The following is a 22,168-nucleotide window of genomic DNA, read 5'->3' as shown; positions in this document are numbered from 1 at the left end:
GAGGGTGATCATGGTCACAGTTGAAAAAATTTTTAAAAAATATGTATACACATTTCCTGTATTAGTCTCTTTATTAAGGTCAAATTTATACAGAGTAAAAGGTATAGATTTTAGGTGTTCAGTGAGGGTTTTTTTTAAATTTATTTTTTAAAATTGAAGTATAGTTGATTTACAGTGTGTTAGTTTCAGGTATGTAGCACAGTGATTTAGTTATACATATATATTCTTTTTCAGATTCTTTTTCCCTTATAGGTTTTTACAAAATATTGAGTATAGGTCCCTGTGCTATGCAGTAGGTCCTTGTTGGTTATCTGTTTTATTTATAGTAGTGTTAATCCCATCCTCCTAATTTATCCCCCCCGCCCTTCCCCTTTGGTAACCATAAGTTTGTTTTCTATGTCTGTGAGTCACAGTCAAATTTGATGGTATATGCTAGTTCCTCAGTGGGATATAAAATCAGTTCTCTGGCTTGGTGATTTTATCTAGAATTTGCTTAAGAGCCAAGGATATTTTGAGTATTATTTGGGTTCTGTATCAAGGTTCTTAGTGCCAAGTCTAAACTGGTTTTCTGCTTCCAATTTAGGAGTTGGTCGAGTGGACTACCTATCCCAAAATAAGTACTTGTTAGGTTTGGAGGGCATTTTGAGTTTCTCTTTGTTACAATCCTGCTTCTTTGAAAACTGGACTTGCCTCTGCTTTATATTCTGATTTGTTTCTGTGGTTTTATGTTTTTTTTTTTTTTTAATACAAATCTTTGGGATGGTTGGGAAATAAGAGGTTCACGATTTTTACAGATATGAATGATGGACCAAGTGTTATTCTCACTGTTTAAGCTTTACTTTTATCCATAATTGGATTATTTCTAAATTCCATTTTGTACTCTCATTTTTTAACTTTAATTTAATTATTTATTTTTAATTTTATTTATTTATTTTTGGCTGCATTGGGTCTTCGTTGCTGTGCGTGGGCTTTTCTCTGGTTGTGGTGAGCGGGGGGCTACTGTTCGTTGCAGTGCACGGGCTTCTCATTGTGGTGGCTTCTTTTGTTACGGAGCCAGGGCTCTAGGTGCGCGGGCTTCAGTAGTTGCGCGGCATGTGGGCTTAGTTGCTCCGCAGTGTGTGGGAGCAACATTGACATTGTTGCTCCCCTGCATTAGCAGGTGGATTCTTAACCACTGCGCCACCAGGGAAACCCTCTCACCTTTTTCGACAGAAGATACTGGCCATAATTTAGCCTTGTCTTTGAGTCAAAGTGATGTGTATTAGTTTCTGCTTCATTATCAGCTGTTACTTGTCAGTTTTCCAATTATAATTAAAACTTAATTATCAAAATACTTATTACAAAATCAAATTTTGGAACATTTATGTATAAAGAAAAGGCATTCATGATCTTACTACAGTTTGGTGTATTTCATTCTAGTCTTTTATGAAAACAAAATTGGAATTACACAGAACTGTGTCTTGTCTTTTTTTTTTTCCTCTCCTATGAGTTCACTTATTAAGAAAAACTTCCTGAGGACATTTAACATTCTTTGAAGAGATTGTTTTAAGGGTGTGGGTCATCACTTATTTAGCCAGTCTTCTATTATTGGATCTGATTAGATCTAGTTTGCTTCTAATCTGCCAGAGATTTGGAAAAGGATAACCTAACCTAATTAGTCTTCTATGTTGAATAGAAACAGATAGCTGTGACTTCGGACTTTAGCATATTTTCTGGTAGTAAATTGCATAGAACTAAATAAGCCTTTGGTATTATTCACAGTTTTGTGGTAGCAATAAGACTAGAACTGTACATGACATGTTAGTGTATTGGGCCTTGAATTATAATTGTTGCTTGGAGTCAGATTGGTGTAGTGGAGAAGGCATAGGTTTTGGAATTGAGGTTGGGTTTTGAATTCTATTTCTACCACTTAATAACTTTGTGACCTGTGACCTATCTGATCTATCTAGGTCTTTGTATCATCTGTAAATTGGGGATTGCAGTGTCTCTTTCCATAGTGGTTGTAACCAAGATTAAATGACACATGTGCATTGCCTTGTTTCAACCTTAATGTCCCTTCTCGCCTTTTTATTACAGTTTACCAGTTAAATATATATCGTGATAAAATTTTAAATTGGTTCGTTTTTGAATTAATTATCATCTTTTTTTCAAAGGTTCTGGCCACTGCATTTGACACAACACTGGGAGGCAGAAAATTTGATGAGGTGCTAGTAAATCACTTCTGTGAGGAATTTGGGAAGAAATACAAGCTAGACATAAAGTCCAAAATCCGTGCATTATTACGACTGTCTCAGGAGTGTGAGAAACTCAAGAAATTGATGAGTGCAAATGCTTCAGACCTTCCTTTGAGCATCGAATGTTTTATGAATGATGTTGATGTATCTGGAACTATGAATAGGTAATCATTAATATTTTGATGGTAAACTGAACTGTGATGTTTCTCTACTTACATTAGCCTTAATTAGCTAATTGTTGAAATTATATGGATGTTATATAACTTCAGTTCTATAGGTAAAAATCAGAGGCCATTCAGGATCTTGCCTTTATTTTATTTAAAAAAAAAATTTATTTATTTTTATGTTTGGCTGTGCCGCATGGCACATGGGATCTTAGTTCCCTGACTTGGGTTCGAACCCGCACCCCCTGCATTGGAAGCGCAGAGTCTTAACCACTGGACCGCCAGGGACGTCCATATATTGCCTTTGATGTGAAGGCTGGGTTTGGTTAGTCTAATAATGTAGACTATTTCCAGGAAATTGGCAGTTCCTTTACATGTGCATGTATTACACGTGAGTTACCAGTTTTCATAAATTCAGGGCAAAGTGCTTTAGTGCAGGATTAAACTGAATTTGCTTTAGTCATTGATTCAGAAATTGGTGGTTTTGAGTAGTTCAGTATCACTTGAGGACAACGGGTCTTTTTGTATAATACTACAAGAATTCTGGGTAACTGACATTTCAGGGCTATCCTCAGAAATACCCAGAATGCTTCTGTTATCTGGTTAGGTTGATTGGATGTTCTTTAGTATGTGAACTCTACTGGTAGAATTCAGGCAAGACTGATGGCTTGTTTGGAGAAGGGTGGCCTGAGCCATCTTCAGAAAATTGTGATGGAGTCAGAATTGCTTTTAATCTGCCACAATTAGATTACTGTGCCTAGTAACTAGATTTGTAGTCACCTTTCTCTTCTACTTGAAAGTGATGGTTTTCATTATTATTAAACAGCAACTTTTTGTGTATCTATGATGTGTTAGGGGGAATCATACAGTATATGTTTGGCTTCTTTTGTGTCTGGCTTCTTTAACTTAATGTTTCCTAGATTCATGTATTAGTACCTCATTGCTTTTTATGGCAAATAATACTACATTTGTGTGGGTATATCACATTTTATTTTTCCATTCATCAGTTGATGATGGACATTTGGGTTTCCACCTTTTAGCTATTGTGACGAGTGTTTCTATGAACATTCATGAACAGGTTGTTTGAGTATCTTGTTTTCAGTTCTTTTGGGTATATAGCTAGGAGGGGAATTGCTGGGTCATGTGGTAATCATATGTTTAGCTTTTTGAGGAATCACCAAGCTATTTTCAACGTGTCCAGTGCATCTCTAGTGGCAGTGCACACTTCTCTTCTAAAAGCTCAGAAGGGACTTCCCTGGTGATGCAGTGGTTAAGAATCCGCCTGCCAGTGCAGGGGACAAGGGTTCGAGCCCTGGTCCGGGAAAATCTCACATGCCGTGGAGCAGCTAAGCCCATGCACCACAACTACTGAGCCTGCGCCCTAGAGCCTGTGAGCCACAACTGAGCCCTCATGCCACAGCTACTGAAGGCTGTGTGCCTAGAGCCCATGCTCCGCAACAAGAGAAGCCACTGCAATGAGAAGCCCACGCACCGCAACGAAAGGGTAGCCCCCTGCTCCCTGCAACTAGAGAAAGCCTGTGTGCAACAACGAAGACCCAATGCAGCCAAAAATAAAAATAAATAAATAAATTCATTAAAAAAATAAAAGCTCAAATACTTATTTCACATAAAAATGAGTAAAATATAGAGTTACCATATGATTCAGCAGTTCTACTCCATACCCAAGAGAAATGAAAGCACATTTACACAAAAATTTATATATAAATGTTCTTAGCAGCACTACTTATAATACCCCCAAAATGGAAACGACCCAGATGCCCATCAACTGATAAAATAAACAAAATGTGATATGTCCATACAATGGAATATTATTTGGCAATTTAAAAAATGTTATACAGATGCGTACTGTAGCATGGATGAACCTTGAAAAGTTTATGCTAGATGAAAGAAATAAGTTAAACTGGACTACATTTTGTCTAATTCTGTTTATATGAAATGTCCAGAATGAGTGGTTGCCTAGGGCTGTAGGGTTGGTGGGGGAGTTGGGAGAATAATGTTAATGGTGATGAAAATACTCTTTTTTAGGGTGATGAAAAGGTTTTAAAATTGATAGTGGTGATGTTTGCACAATTCTGAATATACTAAAAGCCATTGAATTGTACACTTTAAATGTGTCAATTCTATGGTATGTGAATTAAATTTCAATAAAACTTTAAAAAAAGGAACAACCTCTACTGCTGCTGCCATCTTTCTAGAATGCTCTCTGTACCTTTGCTTTTCATGTTTTTATTTTGGACATTTTCAAATATGCAGCAAAACTGAAAGAATTTTACAGTGAACATCCTTATCCTGCCACTTAGGGTCTACTGATAATATTAACTGTACTTGTTTTTTCCACATACCTATTGATCTGTTCATCTATCCATCCTTCCATCTACCCATCAATTTATTTATTTATTTAGACAAAGCTAAGAGTTTTAAAAAAATCATTCATTCATTCATTCATGCATCCTGCTCCAGGTCTTACTTGCGGTATGTGGGATCTAGTTTCCTCACCAGGGATTGAACCCGGGCCCCGTGCATTGGGAGCGTGGAGTCTCAAACACTGGACCACCAAACCGTCATTTTAAACTGTTTCAGTTGCTATACATCCTCACCAAATATTGGTATTAGTGATCTTGAATTTTTGCCATTCTGGTGGGTGCATTCTATACCTCCACTATTTTTCTTTTTTTTTTTTTGAGATGTAATTCATAAAAGTCACACATTTAAAGTATATAATTCACTGGGTTTTAATATATTCATGGAAGTGTGCAGCCATTACCACAACCCAATTTAAGAATATTTTCATCACCTCATAAAGAAACTCTAAATGAGCTATCATTCTGTGAAGAGACGTGGAGGAACCTTAAATGTATATTTCTAAGCAAAAGAAGTCAACCTGAAGAGGCTGTATGATTCCAACTATATGATATTCTAGAACTATGTGACATTCTATATGACAACTATATGACCTTCTAGAAAAGGCAAAACTATGGAGACAGTAAAAAGATCAGTGGTTAGCCAGGGTTTAGTGGAAGGGAGGGATGAATAGGTAGAGTACAGAGGATTTTTAGGGTAGTGAAACTATTCAGTATGATGCTGTAATGGTGAATACTTACACCATTTGTCAAGTCATGTAGAACCCTAATTTATACTATCATGTATCAATATTGGCTCATCAGTTGTTAGAAATGTATCTTACTAATGCAAGATGTTAACAGGGGAACTGGGTGTGGGGGTAAGAGGTGTATGGGAATTCTCTGTACATTTTGTTTATTTCTCTGTAAACCTAAAACCAGTCTTAAAAAATAAAGTGTATTAATTAAAGAGAAAAAAATATCTGTACCCATTAGCTGTCTTTCCCCATCTGTTCTTCCTCCCCCAAGCCCTAGGCAGTGGTTAATCTACTTTCTGTCTCTTTGGAGTTGGCAGTTCTGAACATTGCATATAAATGGGGTCAGTCATATATAATGTGTTCTTTGTGATAGGCTTATTTCACCTAGCATATTGTTTTCAAAGTTCATCCATGTTCCAGCATGTATCAGTCACTTTTATTGTTTTTGTTCCTTTTTGCTGAATACACTTGATGGATAATAGGGTTTTTCACACTATTTTGCCTGTGAATAATGCTGATATGAACATTCATGTGCAAATTTTGTGTGGTCATGTGTTTTCAATTGTCTTGGATAGATACCTAGAGTGGAATTGCTGGGTCATATGGGAGCACTATATATAACATGCTGAGCAATTGCCAAACTCTTGCAGAGTGGCTACACCAATTTTACATTCCCACCAGGAATGTGTGTGAGATCCAGTTTCTCTCCATCCTTGCCAGTACTTGTTATCTGTCTTTTTGATTATAGAGATTTATTTTACATAAAAGTGGAATGTGATTTAACCTTATTATTGTTCTTTTCCATAGAGGCAAATTTCTGGAGATGTGTGATGATCTCTTAGCTAGAGTGGAGCCACCACTCCGTAGTATTTTGGAACAGGCCAGTAAGTATTATTGTGACTGTTCATCTTGGACTCTTTGGAAAATGTTACTTACTTTTTTCTTTCCAGTTTTACAAATTTTCATTGTATGAACTACTTCAGTGCAATATGAAACTTCTTTTTATCAATATCGTCCCCCTGGAGGACCTCCAGTAGTGTCTAGGGAAATCTGATAGTTTTCCCAGGAAATGTAATTCAGATTCAAAGATGGATTTACAGTCTCAGGTATTTCATGGTGGTAAAAATTGTCTTTAGCAGTGTTGCTGTGGTAGTCTTGTAGGTTTTTTTTGTCAGTGAATCTTTTGTTGAAAAATAAGTAAAGGGAGGATATGATAATCACATACTTAACAGGATGCTTTAATTTTATCTTGGGCTAAAAGGTGGAAGTTTGATTTAGGAATGCATTACTAATGTTCCGCAAACCTTTGACAAACCTTTTCCTAGAGTCCACTCTTGTGTTGGTTGCTATTTCATGGTGTTGAGATGTACTCTAATCTTGACACAGGCTCAGCTCTTAAATCAGAATGATTATCACAGATGGGCATGTTCTTTCCATACTGGGTCAGCCCATTTCTTTAAATAGCCCTTCTCAACAAATTGTCAGTGTTTGTTGCACAAAATGTGACCAGGAAATCAGGTGGGTTTTGTTTTGTTTTTTTTAATTTTTATTTTTGGCTGCGTTGGGTCTTTGTTGCTGCGCGTGGGCTTTCTCTAGTTGCGGCTAGTGGGGGCTACTCTTTAGTTGCAGTGAGTGGGCTTCTCATTGTGGTGGCTTCTCTTATTGCAGAGTATGGGCTCTAGGTGCGCAGGCTTTAGCAGTTGTGGTGCACGGGCTTAGTTGCGGCATGTGGGATCTTCCTGGACCAGGGATTGAACCCGTGTCCCCTGCATTGGCAGGCGGATTCTTAACCACTGCGCCACCAGGGAGTTCCCAACCAGGTGGTATTAAGAGGTGTTTTATGAGTGACAGCAGAGCCTTGGTGTGTACCTTCTCTCCTTCTGATATGAGGAGATTGTACCTGTGTTATAATCTGGCCTATGCTTATACTCTGGCTGGAGTGCTGGAGTGACTAGATGTGCATCTGCATACTTTTTTTTTTTTACATGCCATGTCAGGGATAGTCCAATATTTTGAGGCCCTTTTATTTTCCTTATGGCCAGCTTAATTACTGATGTTTTAACATTTATTTGTGTGAGGCTGTTTCCAAGATTGTAGGATTTGTGTACTGTAGGACATTAGGTATTCCTTGCTCTCACCTCTTAAGTCCCAATATTGTCGTGCCACTCTGCCCTCATTATTTTGAGCGTGCACCTGTCTGTGTGTGCGCGCTCACGTGTTATTGTGGAGGGGATTAGGGGTGGTGGGGCTTTGTTATACATTTGTGAATTATTTTGTTGTGATAAGATGTTATATTGCTCTTTTTATTTCACTGTAAAATACTAATTAAAAGATTCTTTTAATATAAATGTCTATTCTAATTGTTTTTAAATAGAGTTAAAGAAAGAAGATATTTATGCAGTGGAGATAGTTGGTGGTGCAACACGAATCCCTGCAGTGAAAGAGAAAATCAGCAAATTTTTTGGTAAAGAACTTAGTACAACACTAAATGCCGATGAAGCTGTTACTAGAGGCTGTGCATTGCAGGTGAGCTTGCTTTCTTTCACAGGTAGCCATTTATAGGTCATTGTAAATACAGCAGTGGTTTTATGTATCCAGCTAGTCTGAGATCAGCTCAGTGATCTTAAGGTCTAAGATTCTAAAACTTCTGTTTTAAAATTGGTATCAGAAGTTGTGTTCATAAATGGAATTGTTTGTACTATATAACATGTAACAAGATGAAATAAGTTACTAGAAACATACGTAAGCCTGAAATACCACTAGAATTTGGCATATTTGTTGCATGAAGTAGTGTTATACATCAGTTAAATAAAGGTTGAGGTTAATGGAAAAGTAATGAGGAATAGCTAGATTATATGGGTGGTTTGACAAATGATAGACATTTATAAAACCACTTATTTAGGTACTATTAAGTTATTAATGTAAGTAGATGTCTTCTGAAGTCATTCTTTATAGGTATTGTAATAATTAGTTCGTATGTCTACTTGCCAAATGGAATTTTTAAAAATTATTATTCTAGTGTGCAATCTTATCGCCTGCTTTCAAAGTCAGAGAATTTTCTATCACTGATGTAGTACCATATCCAGTATCTCTGAGATGGAATTCTCCAGCTGAAGAAGGGTCAAGGTAATAATGTTTTTTAATCATTTTTTACTTAAGTGTTAAGTCTTAGAAAATACTCTCCATTTCAAGTTATACACATCTGTAATACTTTGCCGTAGTGCATGAAGCAAAGTGATTATTTAGTCATTCATCAGAATAAGTTTGTGTCCTTACTAGCTTCTTTTATTTGATCCTGCTGAAATAATTGGTGCCTTTTATGTGCTGATTGAAGTATATATATATATTTAAAACTGACACTAGACACACACACACACACACACACACACACACACACATATTTTTTTTCTTAGGAACTCCTATAATCTGCAAACAGTGCCAGTTGAGAAGAGTAACTAGAGCTATACAGTAATTACAAATCTAGAATACATGGGTAAAAAGTGTTAGCAATGTCCTAAATTTGTGTTTTTGTCTTTTTCCTCTCTCTGTTCAGTGACTGTGAAGTCTTTTCAAAAAATCATGCTGCTCCTTTCTCTAAAGTACTCACATTTTATAGAAAGGAACCTTTCACTCTTGAGGCCTATTATAGCGCTCCTCAGGATTTGCCCTATCCAGATCCTGCTATAGGTAAGTAAAGAATTGGGAATTAAAAAAAAAAGAAAAAAAAATTATGTGTGCTTGGGAGAACTGGAATAGCAAAGCAAGTAGAATGCTGAAATTTAGGTATTTTAGATCACACGCACAAAAAAACCACTTGCAGTCGTATTACCAGGTTTAGAACCAGCAGGATGGTCATTATTTAATTGGATCTACTATTGTGGGCTGTAGTTCTTGTTTTCTTTTTTTTTAATTAAAATTTTTTTAGTTTAGTTTTTATTTTTATTGATTGATTGATTGATTGATTGATGCTCTGTGCGGCTTGCGGGAAGTTAGTTCCCCGACCAGGGATCGAACCCACGCCCTCGGCAGTGAAAGCACAGAGTCCTAACCACTGGACTGCCAGGGAATTCCCTGGGCTGTAGTTCTTGGTTAATGCACATTGTTGTTATACCTTGTGCATAATGTGGTGCTAGTTACTGAAAGGAGTTGAAGAGATTCAATTCTGACCCTAACATAGAGTTAGGTGTACACAGAAAATCATTAGAAAATTGTGATAATCAGTATCACAGGTTATGGAACCATGTTGGCTTGAGTCTTCATTGACTCTGAGAAACTTAGAATCTGGTTATAATACCAGTCGAGGAGAGAGAAACTAGAGTTAATATGATAATTATGGAACTAGAATACATGGGTAAAGTATTAGGAATATCTTGAATGGCACTTAGAAGCTTGGAAAGTTAACCTACTCTGTTTTCCTCAGTTGTAAAACAGGACTAGGTGTGATAATTCATATTTTACAGAGTTTTATGAATTAAAAAACATAAGCAAAACCCTGGTATAGTAATTAAATCTAGAAATGTCAGTTTCTTGATAAGTGACAAGCAGTATGGAATCACTGGGGTTTTCAGTAGAGGAAAGTGGGACAAATCTGTTCTAGGAATTTATCTGGCAGTAGCCTATAAAGATGAATTGGAGTAAGGCACTGGAGGGAAGGACATGTTTGAAGAGTTAGGAGGTACTTGAGTCCTTAATTGAGACAAGATAAATAAGAGTTTGACTCTTTGTGAGAGAGGAAGGAGAAATCTGATGATTTAGTAAGATTCTAAGAGTGCCCACTTCGCTTATTTGAAGTATCATGTTACTGACCTTTCACTGAGAAATGGACATAACCTGGCAGTATGGGCATGTATTTGTGTTTGAATTCATCCTCTTAGGTTATGTGTTCTCTTTTGTCTTTCTTATGTCCTTAGCTCAGTTTTCAGTTCAGAAAGTCACCCCTCAGTCGGATGGCTCCAGTTCAAAAGTGAAAGTCAAGGTTCGAGTAAATGTCCATGGCATCTTCAGTGTGTCCAGTGCATCTCTAGTGGAAGTGCACAAGTTTGAAGAAAATGAGGAACCGATGGAAACAGATCAGAATGCAAAGGAGGAAGAGGTAATCTAGACAATCTTATACCATTTTAGGCCATTCATAATGGCTCAGAGGTGACACTTGTCTAGAAATTCTAGCAAATAGACTGGGTGACAGAGCTGCTGAGAGTAGGTTTGCATGCGTACCCCATCATATGTGAACTAGCACAAAGTCTTTATACAGAATTTGTATAGAAGTGGGACATAGTTGGCTTCCTCCTTCAGACCATGCACCTCTCAATTTGACTTATTCTTGGTTCTTTCTGATTACTGGGGAATGCTGAGTCTCAGTTGATTATTTCCACAGGTAGCATAGAATTCACTCATTTGTTGGAATCATGCACTGGGTCTTGTACTTACTGTGTATAAAAATCAAGGCTTTATAAAACTATAAATGTTTGGGGTCTCATCCCCACAGATTTTGTTTGACTTGGTCTGGGCTAGAGCCCAGGTGTCAGTTTTAAAAGCCTCCGAGGTCATTATAATGTGCTGCAGGCATTGAAAGCCAGTGTGATTCAAGGTCTCTACAAACTTCTCCCTTCTTTGTCATTTCTGTCAGCCTTTGTTCTTTTAACACCTTTAACAGAATTTTCAAGGTGTCCACCTCCCCTAATGTACACAGTGGTTGTACTTTTGAGGATGGAAAGGCTGATTTAAAAACTGCTAGAAAAAGTTAAGACTTTTGAGAGAAATGTACTCATGAGGAAGCTAGGAGAAACTCATGCTTTCTTAGGATTTTATTGTGTTAAATATTGCCACGCTGTGTGCTTATAAGTACTGCTATGGTTTTACAGTGTAGTTCTATAGCCGCTCCTGTTTATATAAGGACAAGGCAAGAGTTATTTCCATTGTACAGATGTAGTAACCGAGATCCAGAGAGGAAAACTTTCATGTTCTAAGTGTAACATATGTGTTATAGCTGGAATTTGAGTCTGGGTTGTCTGATTGTTGGTAATTAGTAGGAATTCCACATCATGTGATTTTGCCAATGTGTCATGAAGGTTGCTTAGTCTTTCACTAGTATTTCCTAGTTTCAGGATTTGATGTGACCTGTTTTTCAGAAGATGCAAGTGGATCAGGAGGAACCACATGTTGAAGAGCAACAGCAGCAGACACCAGCAGAAAATAAGGCAGAGTCTGAAGAAATGGAGGTATGAATTGTGTTTTAGAGTATGATTTGCCATCTTTTTACATAATGGTTTTGGCTGACATATTATGTCTTGGAAGGGAATTATATTAGAAATCTTCATTTATCTGAACAGTCTTTAAAGCAAGATTTTGTAGTATGGTTGGAAAGTACCTTTGGCAAAATGGTCTTTGAACTTCAGTCTGGATGGTTTGTGGGAAGGAAGCACTCAGAAGCCCTAGTTTTACTAGGCTAGTGATTGGTTCATGCTGGTTTCTGAATGGCTGTTACTAATAGTCATCCTACCCATAATTTATTCTTTACTAATAAACAATGAAAGATGTTTCTTTCAAGTTTTGTCAACTCTCTGAAACTTGTCTTTTTGTTGAAATACAGTTTTCAATAATAATGTTTTGAAATATATTTTGTAAATAATGTTAATATTTATCCCAAGTATTTAAATGAATATGTAGCATTTTTGGATCCTTTACAACCTGTTCTTTAACTTTTGAGTTTTCATGTTTAAATTTTGTCATCAGCATTGAAAACAGCTTTTTTTTCAAATTATTTGACATTGCAGTGTATAATTTCACCTTCTAATGTATTTCTGATTGTGGCATTTAAAAAAGTTTGGCAGAGCCTTTAGGAGGCTTAAGTCTGGTACCCATTTTCATGTCAGTTAACAAATTTTATTCCTTTAGCTGTGCAAATAATTGTAAAAAAAAAAAAATGCAGAGGAAATTATCCTCATAGATGCTTTAGTGTACTGTAGGCCTTTTCCAAGGTGGAAGACCTGTTATTGCCTGGGTTGGGGGCAGCAGTGGGCAAGAGAAGTACGTATTTTTCTGTGTTTGGGAAGGTCGGGGAGGAGAAAGGAGAGAGGTGGACCCGCCTGCCTTCCCCACCCCCCGCGCCAATTTGTGGATCAGCAAGAGCTTTCAAAGCGTAAAAGCAATGAAAGTAATCACAAAGGAAAAGGTGAATAGATTCAACAATAAAAGCTTGCATAGACAAATAATAGAAGATTAGAAAAAAACTAAAAGAGTCAATCACTTGGGGGGAAGAATCACAAAGATCCCAAGAGAACGCTGGATGAAATATGACTAGCCTATTTGAAGAAATAAGTATGCCTTATAACTTTGTGAAAAAAGGTTATTGACCCAACGAAAATAATAGATCATGGTAAATGAATTCCTTTTTTTGGCCGGGGTACAGTGGAATGGATTCTGTTACTCCTTGTGAGAATGTAAATAGGTGCAGATACTCTGGAAGTCATATTAGTACTGGATTTCTGATCCTTAAAAATTTCATACCCTCTCCCCACTAATTTCCTATGCATGTTCATATGTTTAGATAAGAGTGGAAGAAAATTAGAGAATATTTAATAGTGATTATATGTTGATAGTGGGATTATGGCAGGTTGTTTTTGTGTGTATGTATGTAAATAAGTGTATGTGTGTGTACAGATCAGTAGTGTTAAGTATAATCACATTGTGCTACAGTCTTTTTCATTTCGCCAAACTAAAACTACCTATTAAGCAACAATTACCCATTCCTCTATCCCTCCTCCCCCCGTCCCCTGGCAACCACCATTACTTTCTATCTCTATGGATTTGACTATTTATAGTCAAAAATATTTATAGTTTTAACTTTCCAGATATTGTAAGAACACAAACTAAGTTAATAAAAGAGCAAAACCAGCTTTTGAAACATGACTCATTTGGAAGTTTAAGAGTCTGTATAAGTGTTCTTAATGATTTCTGTTATTTTAGACCTCTCAAGCTGGGTCAAAAGACAAAAAGATGGACCAGCCCCCTCAAGCCAAGAAGGCAAAAGTGAAGACCAGTACTGTGGACCTGCCAATTGAGAATCAGCTGTTATGGCAGATAGACAGAGAGATGCTCAACTTGTACATTGAAAATGAGGTGGTTATTTTAAGTCTTCTAGAACAATAAGCTAAAAAGTTAACTTGACCGTAACGTTCAAACTCTGTGTCTAGTGACCTTCATGTATTTTAGGTTGTATGGGGTTTGAGAACAGTTTTAGGTTTTGGGGTAGTGGAGGACAAGTTTAATAGATCCCAAGACATAACATCAAAATTCTTTTATGGTGATATTATGTCTTTATTGCTAAAAATTCTGTTTTGAGATCTTTGACATTTAGGGGAGGTATCATTCATGTTTGGGTGTGTGAGTTTGATTATTCACTAGCGATTGGGATGTTTGAGGCCAGGGTCAGGGAAGTTGATCAGCAGGAGAAATTACATTAGCCTTAATATTTTGTTTATTAGTTCCTTTCCCTGTTGCCAGTCAATATGTAACTCTAGTTATGGTGAGCGATGCAAGGTTTGGGACCCTGGAGCACAGTTATTCAATTAATTATTGTCTGTGAGGTTTCTCATCATATATACATTGGATCTTAGAATAGTTTTGTTTCATAGACCCTTTAGCCTCTATACTATATGAATAATTTGATTTTCCTGTGTATGTAATACAAGCAGAGTATACTCACCTTGTGACATTGAGCTAATAGTTTCTTAAAGTTCTCTTGTCTTAAATTCTTTTCCTTATTTTTGCTTTTGAGTTTCAACATCTTGATATTTCTTCTATTGCTCTTTTTTTCTAAGTACACCCACAGAACTCTCACTTGATCTTCATAATTTACTATGGACTGATGCTTCCAGCTCTCTTTCCGTGAATGATTCGCAGAACTAAAAGGATTTGAGGAAGAAGGCTTTTCTACTTTTATATTACTTGATAGTTAAGGGGAAATTGTCTCAGTTTTCTGAATGTCTAACTGTACTGTTCACAGGGTAAGATGATCATGCAGGATAAACTAGAGAAGGAGAGGAATGATGCTAAGAATGCAGTAGAAGAATACGTGTACGAAATGAGAGACAAGCTTAGTGGTGAATATGAGAAGTTTGTGAGTGAAGATGTAAGTATGTGCTGCAGTGTGTCTACTTAGTGTGCGTCTTCCGGCAGGATCCTTAAATGTAGTTAACAAGGGAAGTTTGTATCTGTAGGTATACAGAAAAATGATTAAAAATGCACTTTTTTGGGGAAAAGTTTTATATCGTTTTATTTTCTATTGATGGAGTGTTTCCCACAGGTTAGATGTTGTGCATCACTCTTTTTTTGGTGTGTCACTTTTTGATACATTTTTGCATGCTATTATTTACCTAGTATTTTTCTTTAAATCAGTTCACTTTTCCCTGTTTATTTTAACTCACTTCTTAAAAAAAATTCAGTATAATTGACATATAACTTTATATTAGTTTCAGGTGTACAGCATAATGATTCGATGTTCATATACATTGTTAAATGATTACCACAATAAGTCTAGTTAAACATCTGTCACTACACGTACTTAAAAAAATTTTTTTCTTGTGATGAGAACGTTTAAGACTTATTCTCTTAGTAACTTTCATATATGCACTACAGTATTATTAACTACGTAACTCACTTAGTTTTAAATGTAGTTTTTAATTCTGAAATTTTCAAACATATTCATATGTCCCCTACGGCGGAGAAAATAGTGTAATAAACCCCTTTGTACCTATAAAGCAAAATAACATTTTGTCAGTCTTGTTTTCCATATCCCCATCTCTCCACTCCCCCGTATTTTAAAGAAAATCCATATATATCATAGTCTGTGCCTGTTTCTTCATTTGTGAATCTACTGCTTTTTGACTGACTAAATTGCAATGTTTCCTTCATCTTTAGGACCGTAACAATTTTACCTTAAAACTAGAAGATACTGAAAATTGGTTGTATGAGGATGGAGAAGACCAGCCAAAGCAAGTTTATGTTGATAAATTGGCTGAATTAAAAGTGAGTGACTCTTGAAAGCAGAAATGCTGTAGTTTCCATGGAGAGTATCTCAAAATTGAGAGTAATTCTCATGTTAAGTAATTGAAGGCAGATTGAAAGTGACTGAAGAGCTATACTTTTTATCACTTAGGTTCACTTTCTTTCAGAACTTTTTAATAGCAAAAGAATTTTTCTGAAAATTGAGTTTAGACCTAAACTGTTTCACTGAATTGGAGCTTGACTATGTTCTTGGTGTCAAGAGATTGAAAGACTAGCAAGATGCATCCCTGTCCTAAAGGTACTTGCAATGCAGTTGGAGCAGGGCTGCGTGTATACAGCTTTGATTCTCAATAGAGCAGAAGTGTCTGGTTTTGTATTTAAAGAAGCTGATAGTTACACCTTAGAGTTAAAAGTACAAAGAATTATTTAAAGTTGAGGCCTTTTTTTTTTTTTTTTTGTGGTACGCGGGCCTCTCACTGTTGCGGCCTCTCCCACTGCGGAGCACAGGCTCCAGACGTGCAGGCCCAGCAGCCATGGCCTATGGGCCCAGCTGCTCCTCAGCCCGCGGGATCCTCCCGGACCGGGGCACGAACCTGCGCCCCCTGCATCGGCAGGCGGACCCCCAACCACTGCACCACCAGGGAAGCCCGAGGCCTTTTGTTTGGAAAAAGATGCAAATACACAAGAAGAACTTTTTGCATTTCTCTGGATTACTTAGTTTCTTGTCAAACTGGGCCATTGTGACTAACCTCTGGAATGGAATTGCTGAAGGACAGTGCCTGCAGTTTCCTGTCATTCTGGCAAGAATATAAAGATTCTCCAGTGAGATCCTTGCCATTGAGGTTTTTGATTTACTTTTTATTATGGGAGATGTCCAACACGTGAAAGTAGACAGAATAATAGCTTCAACTGTTGTCAACTTATGTCTGATTTTGTTTCATTTCTGCTCGTTTCCACTCCCAGTTATTTTAAGCAAGTCTCAGGTTATATTTAATCCAAAAATATTTCAGTGTGTATTTAAAAGAAAATGTAGCCTTAAGCTGTACCATTATCACATGCATTAAAATTTCTTAATGTCACCATTAATATCACCATATATTCAGTCTGTTTTCAGGTTCCAGTTGCTTCATAAATTATTTTTTAGTTTGTTTGACTCAGGATCCAAACAGGGTCCATACATTCTATTGATATGTCTCTTAAATCTGTGTCTGTACTTCTCCTTCCACCATTTCTCCTCCCTTACTTAGTTGATGAAAAAACTTGATCATTCGTGCTCGAGGATTTATTCCTGGTCTGGATTTTGCTCCTTTTCAACTCTGGTGTTTAATCTTATCTGGTAAATTGATGGTTACAGCTGGAGGCTTTGTCAGATACAGGTTTAAAAGAAAATTTATTTTTTATTTTTCCAAGTGTACTTCATATATGGTGAAGTATACCATATCACTGTCTGGAGGCACCTAATTTTTGGTTGTCTCCCTAATGTATTTTGAGAACTAGGGTTCAAGTGACAAATTGAAGTGGCTCTACTTGGCACAGTATTGAGGTATATTCTCATGTAGACTGAGGATATATTTCAATTGGCTGGGGAAAAATATTCAACTTCTTATATATAGAACATGGAGATTAAACGTATTTTAATTCATAATCAGTCTTAGTAGAAAGATACTACTCTTAAAGTTTAAACTCCCCTGTGAAGAATTTGTATATTCTCTCTTCTGTTAAGAATCTAGGTCAGCCTATTAAGATACGATTCCAGGAATCTGAAGAAAGACCAAAATTATTTGACGAACTAGGGAAACAAATCCAACAGTATATGAAAGTAATCAGCTCTTTCAAAAACAAGGTATCTTTTTATTTTCTTCTCCTCTTCCCTACTGTTGTTTCGGTAGAGTTAAGTATTGAGACATTTACGTAGCATTTTTTTGTCTTCTTTTTAACAGTTGTTTAATGATAGTATTTTCTTTTTGGATGTTAATGTAAAGTATAATATTTTATCTAATCTTACTAAGAACCCTGGGATTTGCTGCTTCTCTTTAATAAGGGGACTATGGAATTGAGCAATATTATTCAGCTTCCTTTTCTTGTTTTGAAATGTTTGGTCATTGACTTAACTTGCTTTATTTTGGTGTTAGAACACATTAGGCAAATAATTTGGTTTGTTATGCAGATGTAGGACTGTCTCAACAATAAACTACTTTCATTATTTTTGAGCACTATATGATATATACTCCATAAATATATTATCTGATTAAATTTGCACAGTACCCTTATGAAGTAGGTGGTAGCATCAACATTTATAGATAATTTCTAACATCTTTAATCCTCACCGAAGGTTACTATTGGGGGAGCTGGGATTTGGCCTGAGGTCTGATTCCAGAGTTTCGATGGCTCCCAAACTTTGGTAAATAGTTTGGTTAAGTCCACTACTATACTCAAGGATCTTGATGTATTGTCAGTGTAAGAAACTTTAAGACAGATAAATTGAGCTTTCTAAAAAAATTACTTTTAATTAAAAAATTGTGCTTCTTTCGAAAGGACTCTTTTTTTTTTTTTTTTTGCGGTACGTGGGCCTCTCACTGCTATGACCTCTCCCGTTGTGGAGCACAGGCTCAGCAGCCATGGCTCACGGGCCCAGCCGCTCTGCGGCATGCAGGATCCTCCCGGACCGGGGCACGAACCCGTGTCCCCTGCATTGGCAGGTGGACTCTCAACCACTGCGCCACCAGGAAGCCCTGAGAGGCCTCTTTTAAAAAACTGTACTCATTATTATTTTGGTTCCTAACAAGGATGCCTAAATCTCAGGTCTCATACCTAATGATATGTAATTTTTTTTTTGCATTGTATAAGATTTTGTGTAAAGCATGTGCTATGTATACTGCTGAAGCATTTTAATTACCACCTTGTGTAATTTTGGCCTTTAAATGTATTTCCTCTGTGTTTTAAAAATTGGGGTTACTTTTCTGAATTCTTCGGGAATTGAATGTCTATGTAGTTTGTGAGGCTAGATGGGCTTCATTTTGGGAAAGATTGTAACTTTTTGAAAGATGGTGAAGAACTAGGCAATGTTTGAGTAGGGACAGTATCATCCTTTGACACTTGTCTGGTTGGCTACTGGTTGCAGGAGGACCAGTATGACCATTTGGATGCTGCTGACATGGTGAAGGTAGAAAAAAGCACAAATGAGGCCATGGAGTGGATGAATAACAAGCTGAATCTGCAGAACAAGCAGAGTCTGACCATGGATCCAATTGTCAAGGCAAAAGAGATTGAAGCTAAAATTAAAGTAATGTATGATTTTAAAGATTTAATAATCTTTTCTAGTCAGTCTCATTATTTATTATTAATAGGAGAGAATTTCATTATTGCATCTTTGCTTCTGGCTTGGGGATAGGGTGGACTTGGATTTTAGTATGCCATGTAAAATTTGTTACAAGAAACCACAGTTTTCTCTCCTATTGTTCTAGGAGCTGATGAGTATCTGTAGCCCTATAATTTCAAAGCCGAAACCCAAAGTGGAACCTCCAAAAGAGGAGCAAAAAAATGCAGAGCAGAATGGACCAGTAGATGGACAAGGAGACAGCCCAGGCCCTCAGGCTGCTGAGCAGGGTACAGACACAGCTCTGCCTTCGGATTCAGACAAGAAGCTTCCTGAAATGGACATTGATTGATTCCAACAATTGTTTATATTAAAACAGACTATTATAAAGCTTTAAGTTGTCAACTTTGTTCTAAATATCAACTAGAGCAATTAAATACTGGAGATTTCTTAGTTTTTAGGGGATTTGGGTGGCGGGAGATATAGGTAATGTATGGAGCATTTTGACTTCGAAATAGTTAGATACAGAAATGAAGTGCATTGTATCTTTTTCATAATGGTACTATTTAGAAGCCCAGTTAGTCTTACTGAGCTTATGCTTCACTCCTTTTATGTTTAATCATGCTTATACAAAGAGAAGTTTGTTTTAGAAAGTTGAGCTATAGCACAAGCTATACCTAGCTGTCAAGCAGACTTGTTATGACATATATGGCAGGAACTCTAATTGTGCTTCACAGATCTGCTGTGGAGATTGCCACAAAGGCTCCCCGCTTGGTGTGGGGATGGAGGAGGGGTCTCCCTCTGTTTCTGAGGACTAGAGAGCATGGCATGGATTAACAGAACAACTAAAAGGTATGCTCTGAGCTTCATCACGTGTCAGTCAGCTCCGCTGGGACTCCCACCCCGTCTTCCTATCTTCCCATCTTCCCCCAGTTAAAGGAGCTCCTATTACAAATGCCGTGTGTTGCTCCTGGGAAAATAGATCCTTTCACCTGGAGCAAGTTGTTAACTGAGGATTTTAGACCTGCAGGCTCTTCCTAAGAATGTATGTTCCTGAAAGTATGTCCACTAATATCCCAAGTATCAAAGTCTAAATAATTTTCTCTTCGGAAGGTTAGAATTGGGTAGATGTGCTGTTGGATATAGGCCTGGTAAATTTAACTGAGGGACTGATTCTTGTTAATTATGGTGTGAAGATTTGTATCCTGGCCTGCTTATTCAGGTGAGATGTTCTGTGTAAATTTGAGGTATAGCTTGAAGTCTTACGACAAGAGTTAAAAGTTCTTTTTTGCTCATTCACAATCACTTATGTGTTGTGTTAATATCTGTCATGAAATCTGCCAATTTGTATGTGTTAAACAGCGGACAGATCATACAGAAAACTAAGATGCACTGGATTGTACTGGATGAGTCTGAAATAAGTGTTAAAGAAGTGTGGTGCTGACTTTAGCAACACCTCATTCTTACTGTGCAGCCAGTGTCAGGAGCACCAAAGCATTCCCTGTGACTGCCCTTTGGGCAGTGTTGATAAGAGTGAGGCATTTTGGAAACTAAGGGAAACCTGTAGTATTAGAGGCCAGAGCTGGTACCTGCCCTAGAAACTGTTACAATCTTTGTTGGTTACTTTTTGGACCTTTGTAATTGTTAATCTGTATTAACAGAGAGCTGCTCTGTTAATTTTGGCCTATGTTGTTAGAAATAAGATTATACCTTGCATACCTAGAATATGTTTCTGTCCATCTCATGCACTAAAATATTTAGAGTGTTACAAGCTCTAAAGTGCTATAGAGAAACATCACTTAGAGGAGGAAGGTGGAAGTGTATTTATGTTGGAGTGTAAGCATGTGTGGAAGCCTCGCAGCACCAGGACTTTGGCCCTGTTCTTAGAGCCTCCTCTATCCATTCTCTACCTGTCCTGCTTCAAGAGTTCCAGCTGGCCTGCTGTGAGGCGAAGAGCTGCTTAGGAGTGCTGGCTGCAGGATTAAGCCAATTCTTAGGCAACTGACTCAGTTCCTAATGGCCATTTCTTCTAAAAATTTTCTTTTGTGTGTGGGGGAGGGTGTGGGTCTTGGGATGGGGGTGAGGTTGAGGTTTAAAGTTTAAACTAGAAATAAGGTGATGTGGTCTGCTTGCTCTCTGTTTAGATAGGCTTTAAGACCAATTGGATTTACATGGAGGCCAGGCCAGAGAATCGTAATCAATGACTTGTGTGCAGACAAGCATTTATCCAGCTTGCATTGTCCCAATTGGTTTGTTAAAGCTCCAGGTTATGTTCTTACACAAAGAAAAACATTCAGTAAACATGAGACAAGTTTTAGGAAAACTTAATAAAAAGAAACCTGTCTTACACTCAAAGGAATGGTTTTCTTAATTTCATAATGAAGGGTGTGTATGTGTGTGTTTGTATGTTTTTGTGTTTTAAATAAAAACTCTTCTCTAGAGGTAAGAGTCCTCTAAGCTAAATTCCAAGTAGTTAACATTTGTCAGAGACCTCCATTCTGAAGAACATTTGAGGCTTAGCACACTGGGTGGTAAAAAGTAGCTCTTTCCATACTTATTCTCCCACGCTGAGTCTTGGCCCAGTTCTCTGACTTAGAAATCCTTACCTTGTTTCTGTGACTGGGCCTTTGAGGGTTTTGGTATTAGCAGGAGGTGGGTTACGGCCCTATAAAGGCCAGTGCCAGGACTGATGACTGCCCCTTCAAAGAACAGGACATGGCCCAGAATGTGCTAGTAACAGTTGTTACCAGTGACAGTTCCAACAGTGTGTGCATGTATGTGTGTCTTGGTGTGTATGTGGGGTGGTGTTGAGTGTTGAAAGGGGTGAAGCCACCAGAAGAGACACTAACTATACAAAGCATAGGGCCTAGATGGGGAGGGGTCTGGGGCCTTCCTCGCTGTAGTCCTGCTACTTAATAGTCCCGGTGCCAGGCCTACCAACAGGGCCTGTGTCCGCCACCTTCAAGAATTGTCTGGAGTAAAGTCTTTTTTTTTTCTGGGCCTCTGTCTTAGGGAGAAGAGTGGACACCTGGTAATATGAGTGGGAAGCCAGCTAGCTAGTGATTATCCAGAGTGTAGCCATTTTATAGGGCTGTTGGAATCACCTGGAAAGAGTAGCATACCTGTTTACCCAGGAGAGATACCAGCATCCCCTGTGTCACTGGGGAAGAGGGTGTTGGAGGCAAGCCAGGGCTGTTGGGATGGTTTTGCAGTGGGGCAGCTTCAGCTTAACGTGAAGAACTTCTGTGGCTCCCGTCGGGTTGATGAGAATTCACACAGAGGCTTTAGACCAGTGGCCTTTGACATGCCTATCAAACATCTTGAGGGGTTT

At 37.6% G+C, this 22,168-nt stretch overlaps 1 protein-coding gene across 3 annotated transcripts in view; it reads left to right on the top strand.

Annotated features, from left to right (window-relative positions):
• The window catches only part of HSPA4 (heat shock protein family A (Hsp70) member 4), a 42,691-nt gene extending 21,505 nt beyond the window's left edge, over positions 1-21,186 (top strand). For all 3 annotated transcript variants that reach the window (XM_004279917.4, XM_049707235.1, XM_033405907.2), the window contains 13 exons: positions 2,154-2,398; positions 6,324-6,400; positions 7,891-8,042; positions 8,536-8,642; positions 9,070-9,203; positions 10,427-10,608; positions 11,645-11,734; positions 13,482-13,634; positions 14,521-14,646; positions 15,435-15,542; positions 17,245-17,364; positions 18,643-18,804; positions 18,986-21,186. In XM_004279917.4, coding sequence (XP_004279965.1) covers positions 2,154-2,398; positions 6,324-6,400; positions 7,891-8,042; positions 8,536-8,642; positions 9,070-9,203; positions 10,427-10,608; positions 11,645-11,734; positions 13,482-13,634; positions 14,521-14,646; positions 15,435-15,542; positions 17,245-17,364; positions 18,643-18,804; positions 18,986-19,189 — 1,860 coding nt within the window. In that variant the 3' untranslated portion in view covers positions 19,190-21,186. The remainder of the gene's footprint in view (positions 1-2,153; positions 2,399-6,323; positions 6,401-7,890; positions 8,043-8,535; positions 8,643-9,069; positions 9,204-10,426; positions 10,609-11,644; positions 11,735-13,481; positions 13,635-14,520; positions 14,647-15,434; positions 15,543-17,244; positions 17,365-18,642; positions 18,805-18,985) is intronic.
• Positions 21,187-22,168: the final 982 nt, after the last annotated feature.

The sequence above is a fragment of the Orcinus orca genome, chromosome 3, assembly GCF_937001465.1.
Source record: "Orcinus orca chromosome 3, mOrcOrc1.1, whole genome shotgun sequence".
Lineage (NCBI taxonomy): Eukaryota > Metazoa > Chordata > Mammalia > Artiodactyla > Delphinidae > Orcinus > Orcinus orca.
The sequence above is the reverse complement of the archived record's forward strand: the minus strand, read 5'-3'. Positions and strand labels throughout refer to the sequence as shown.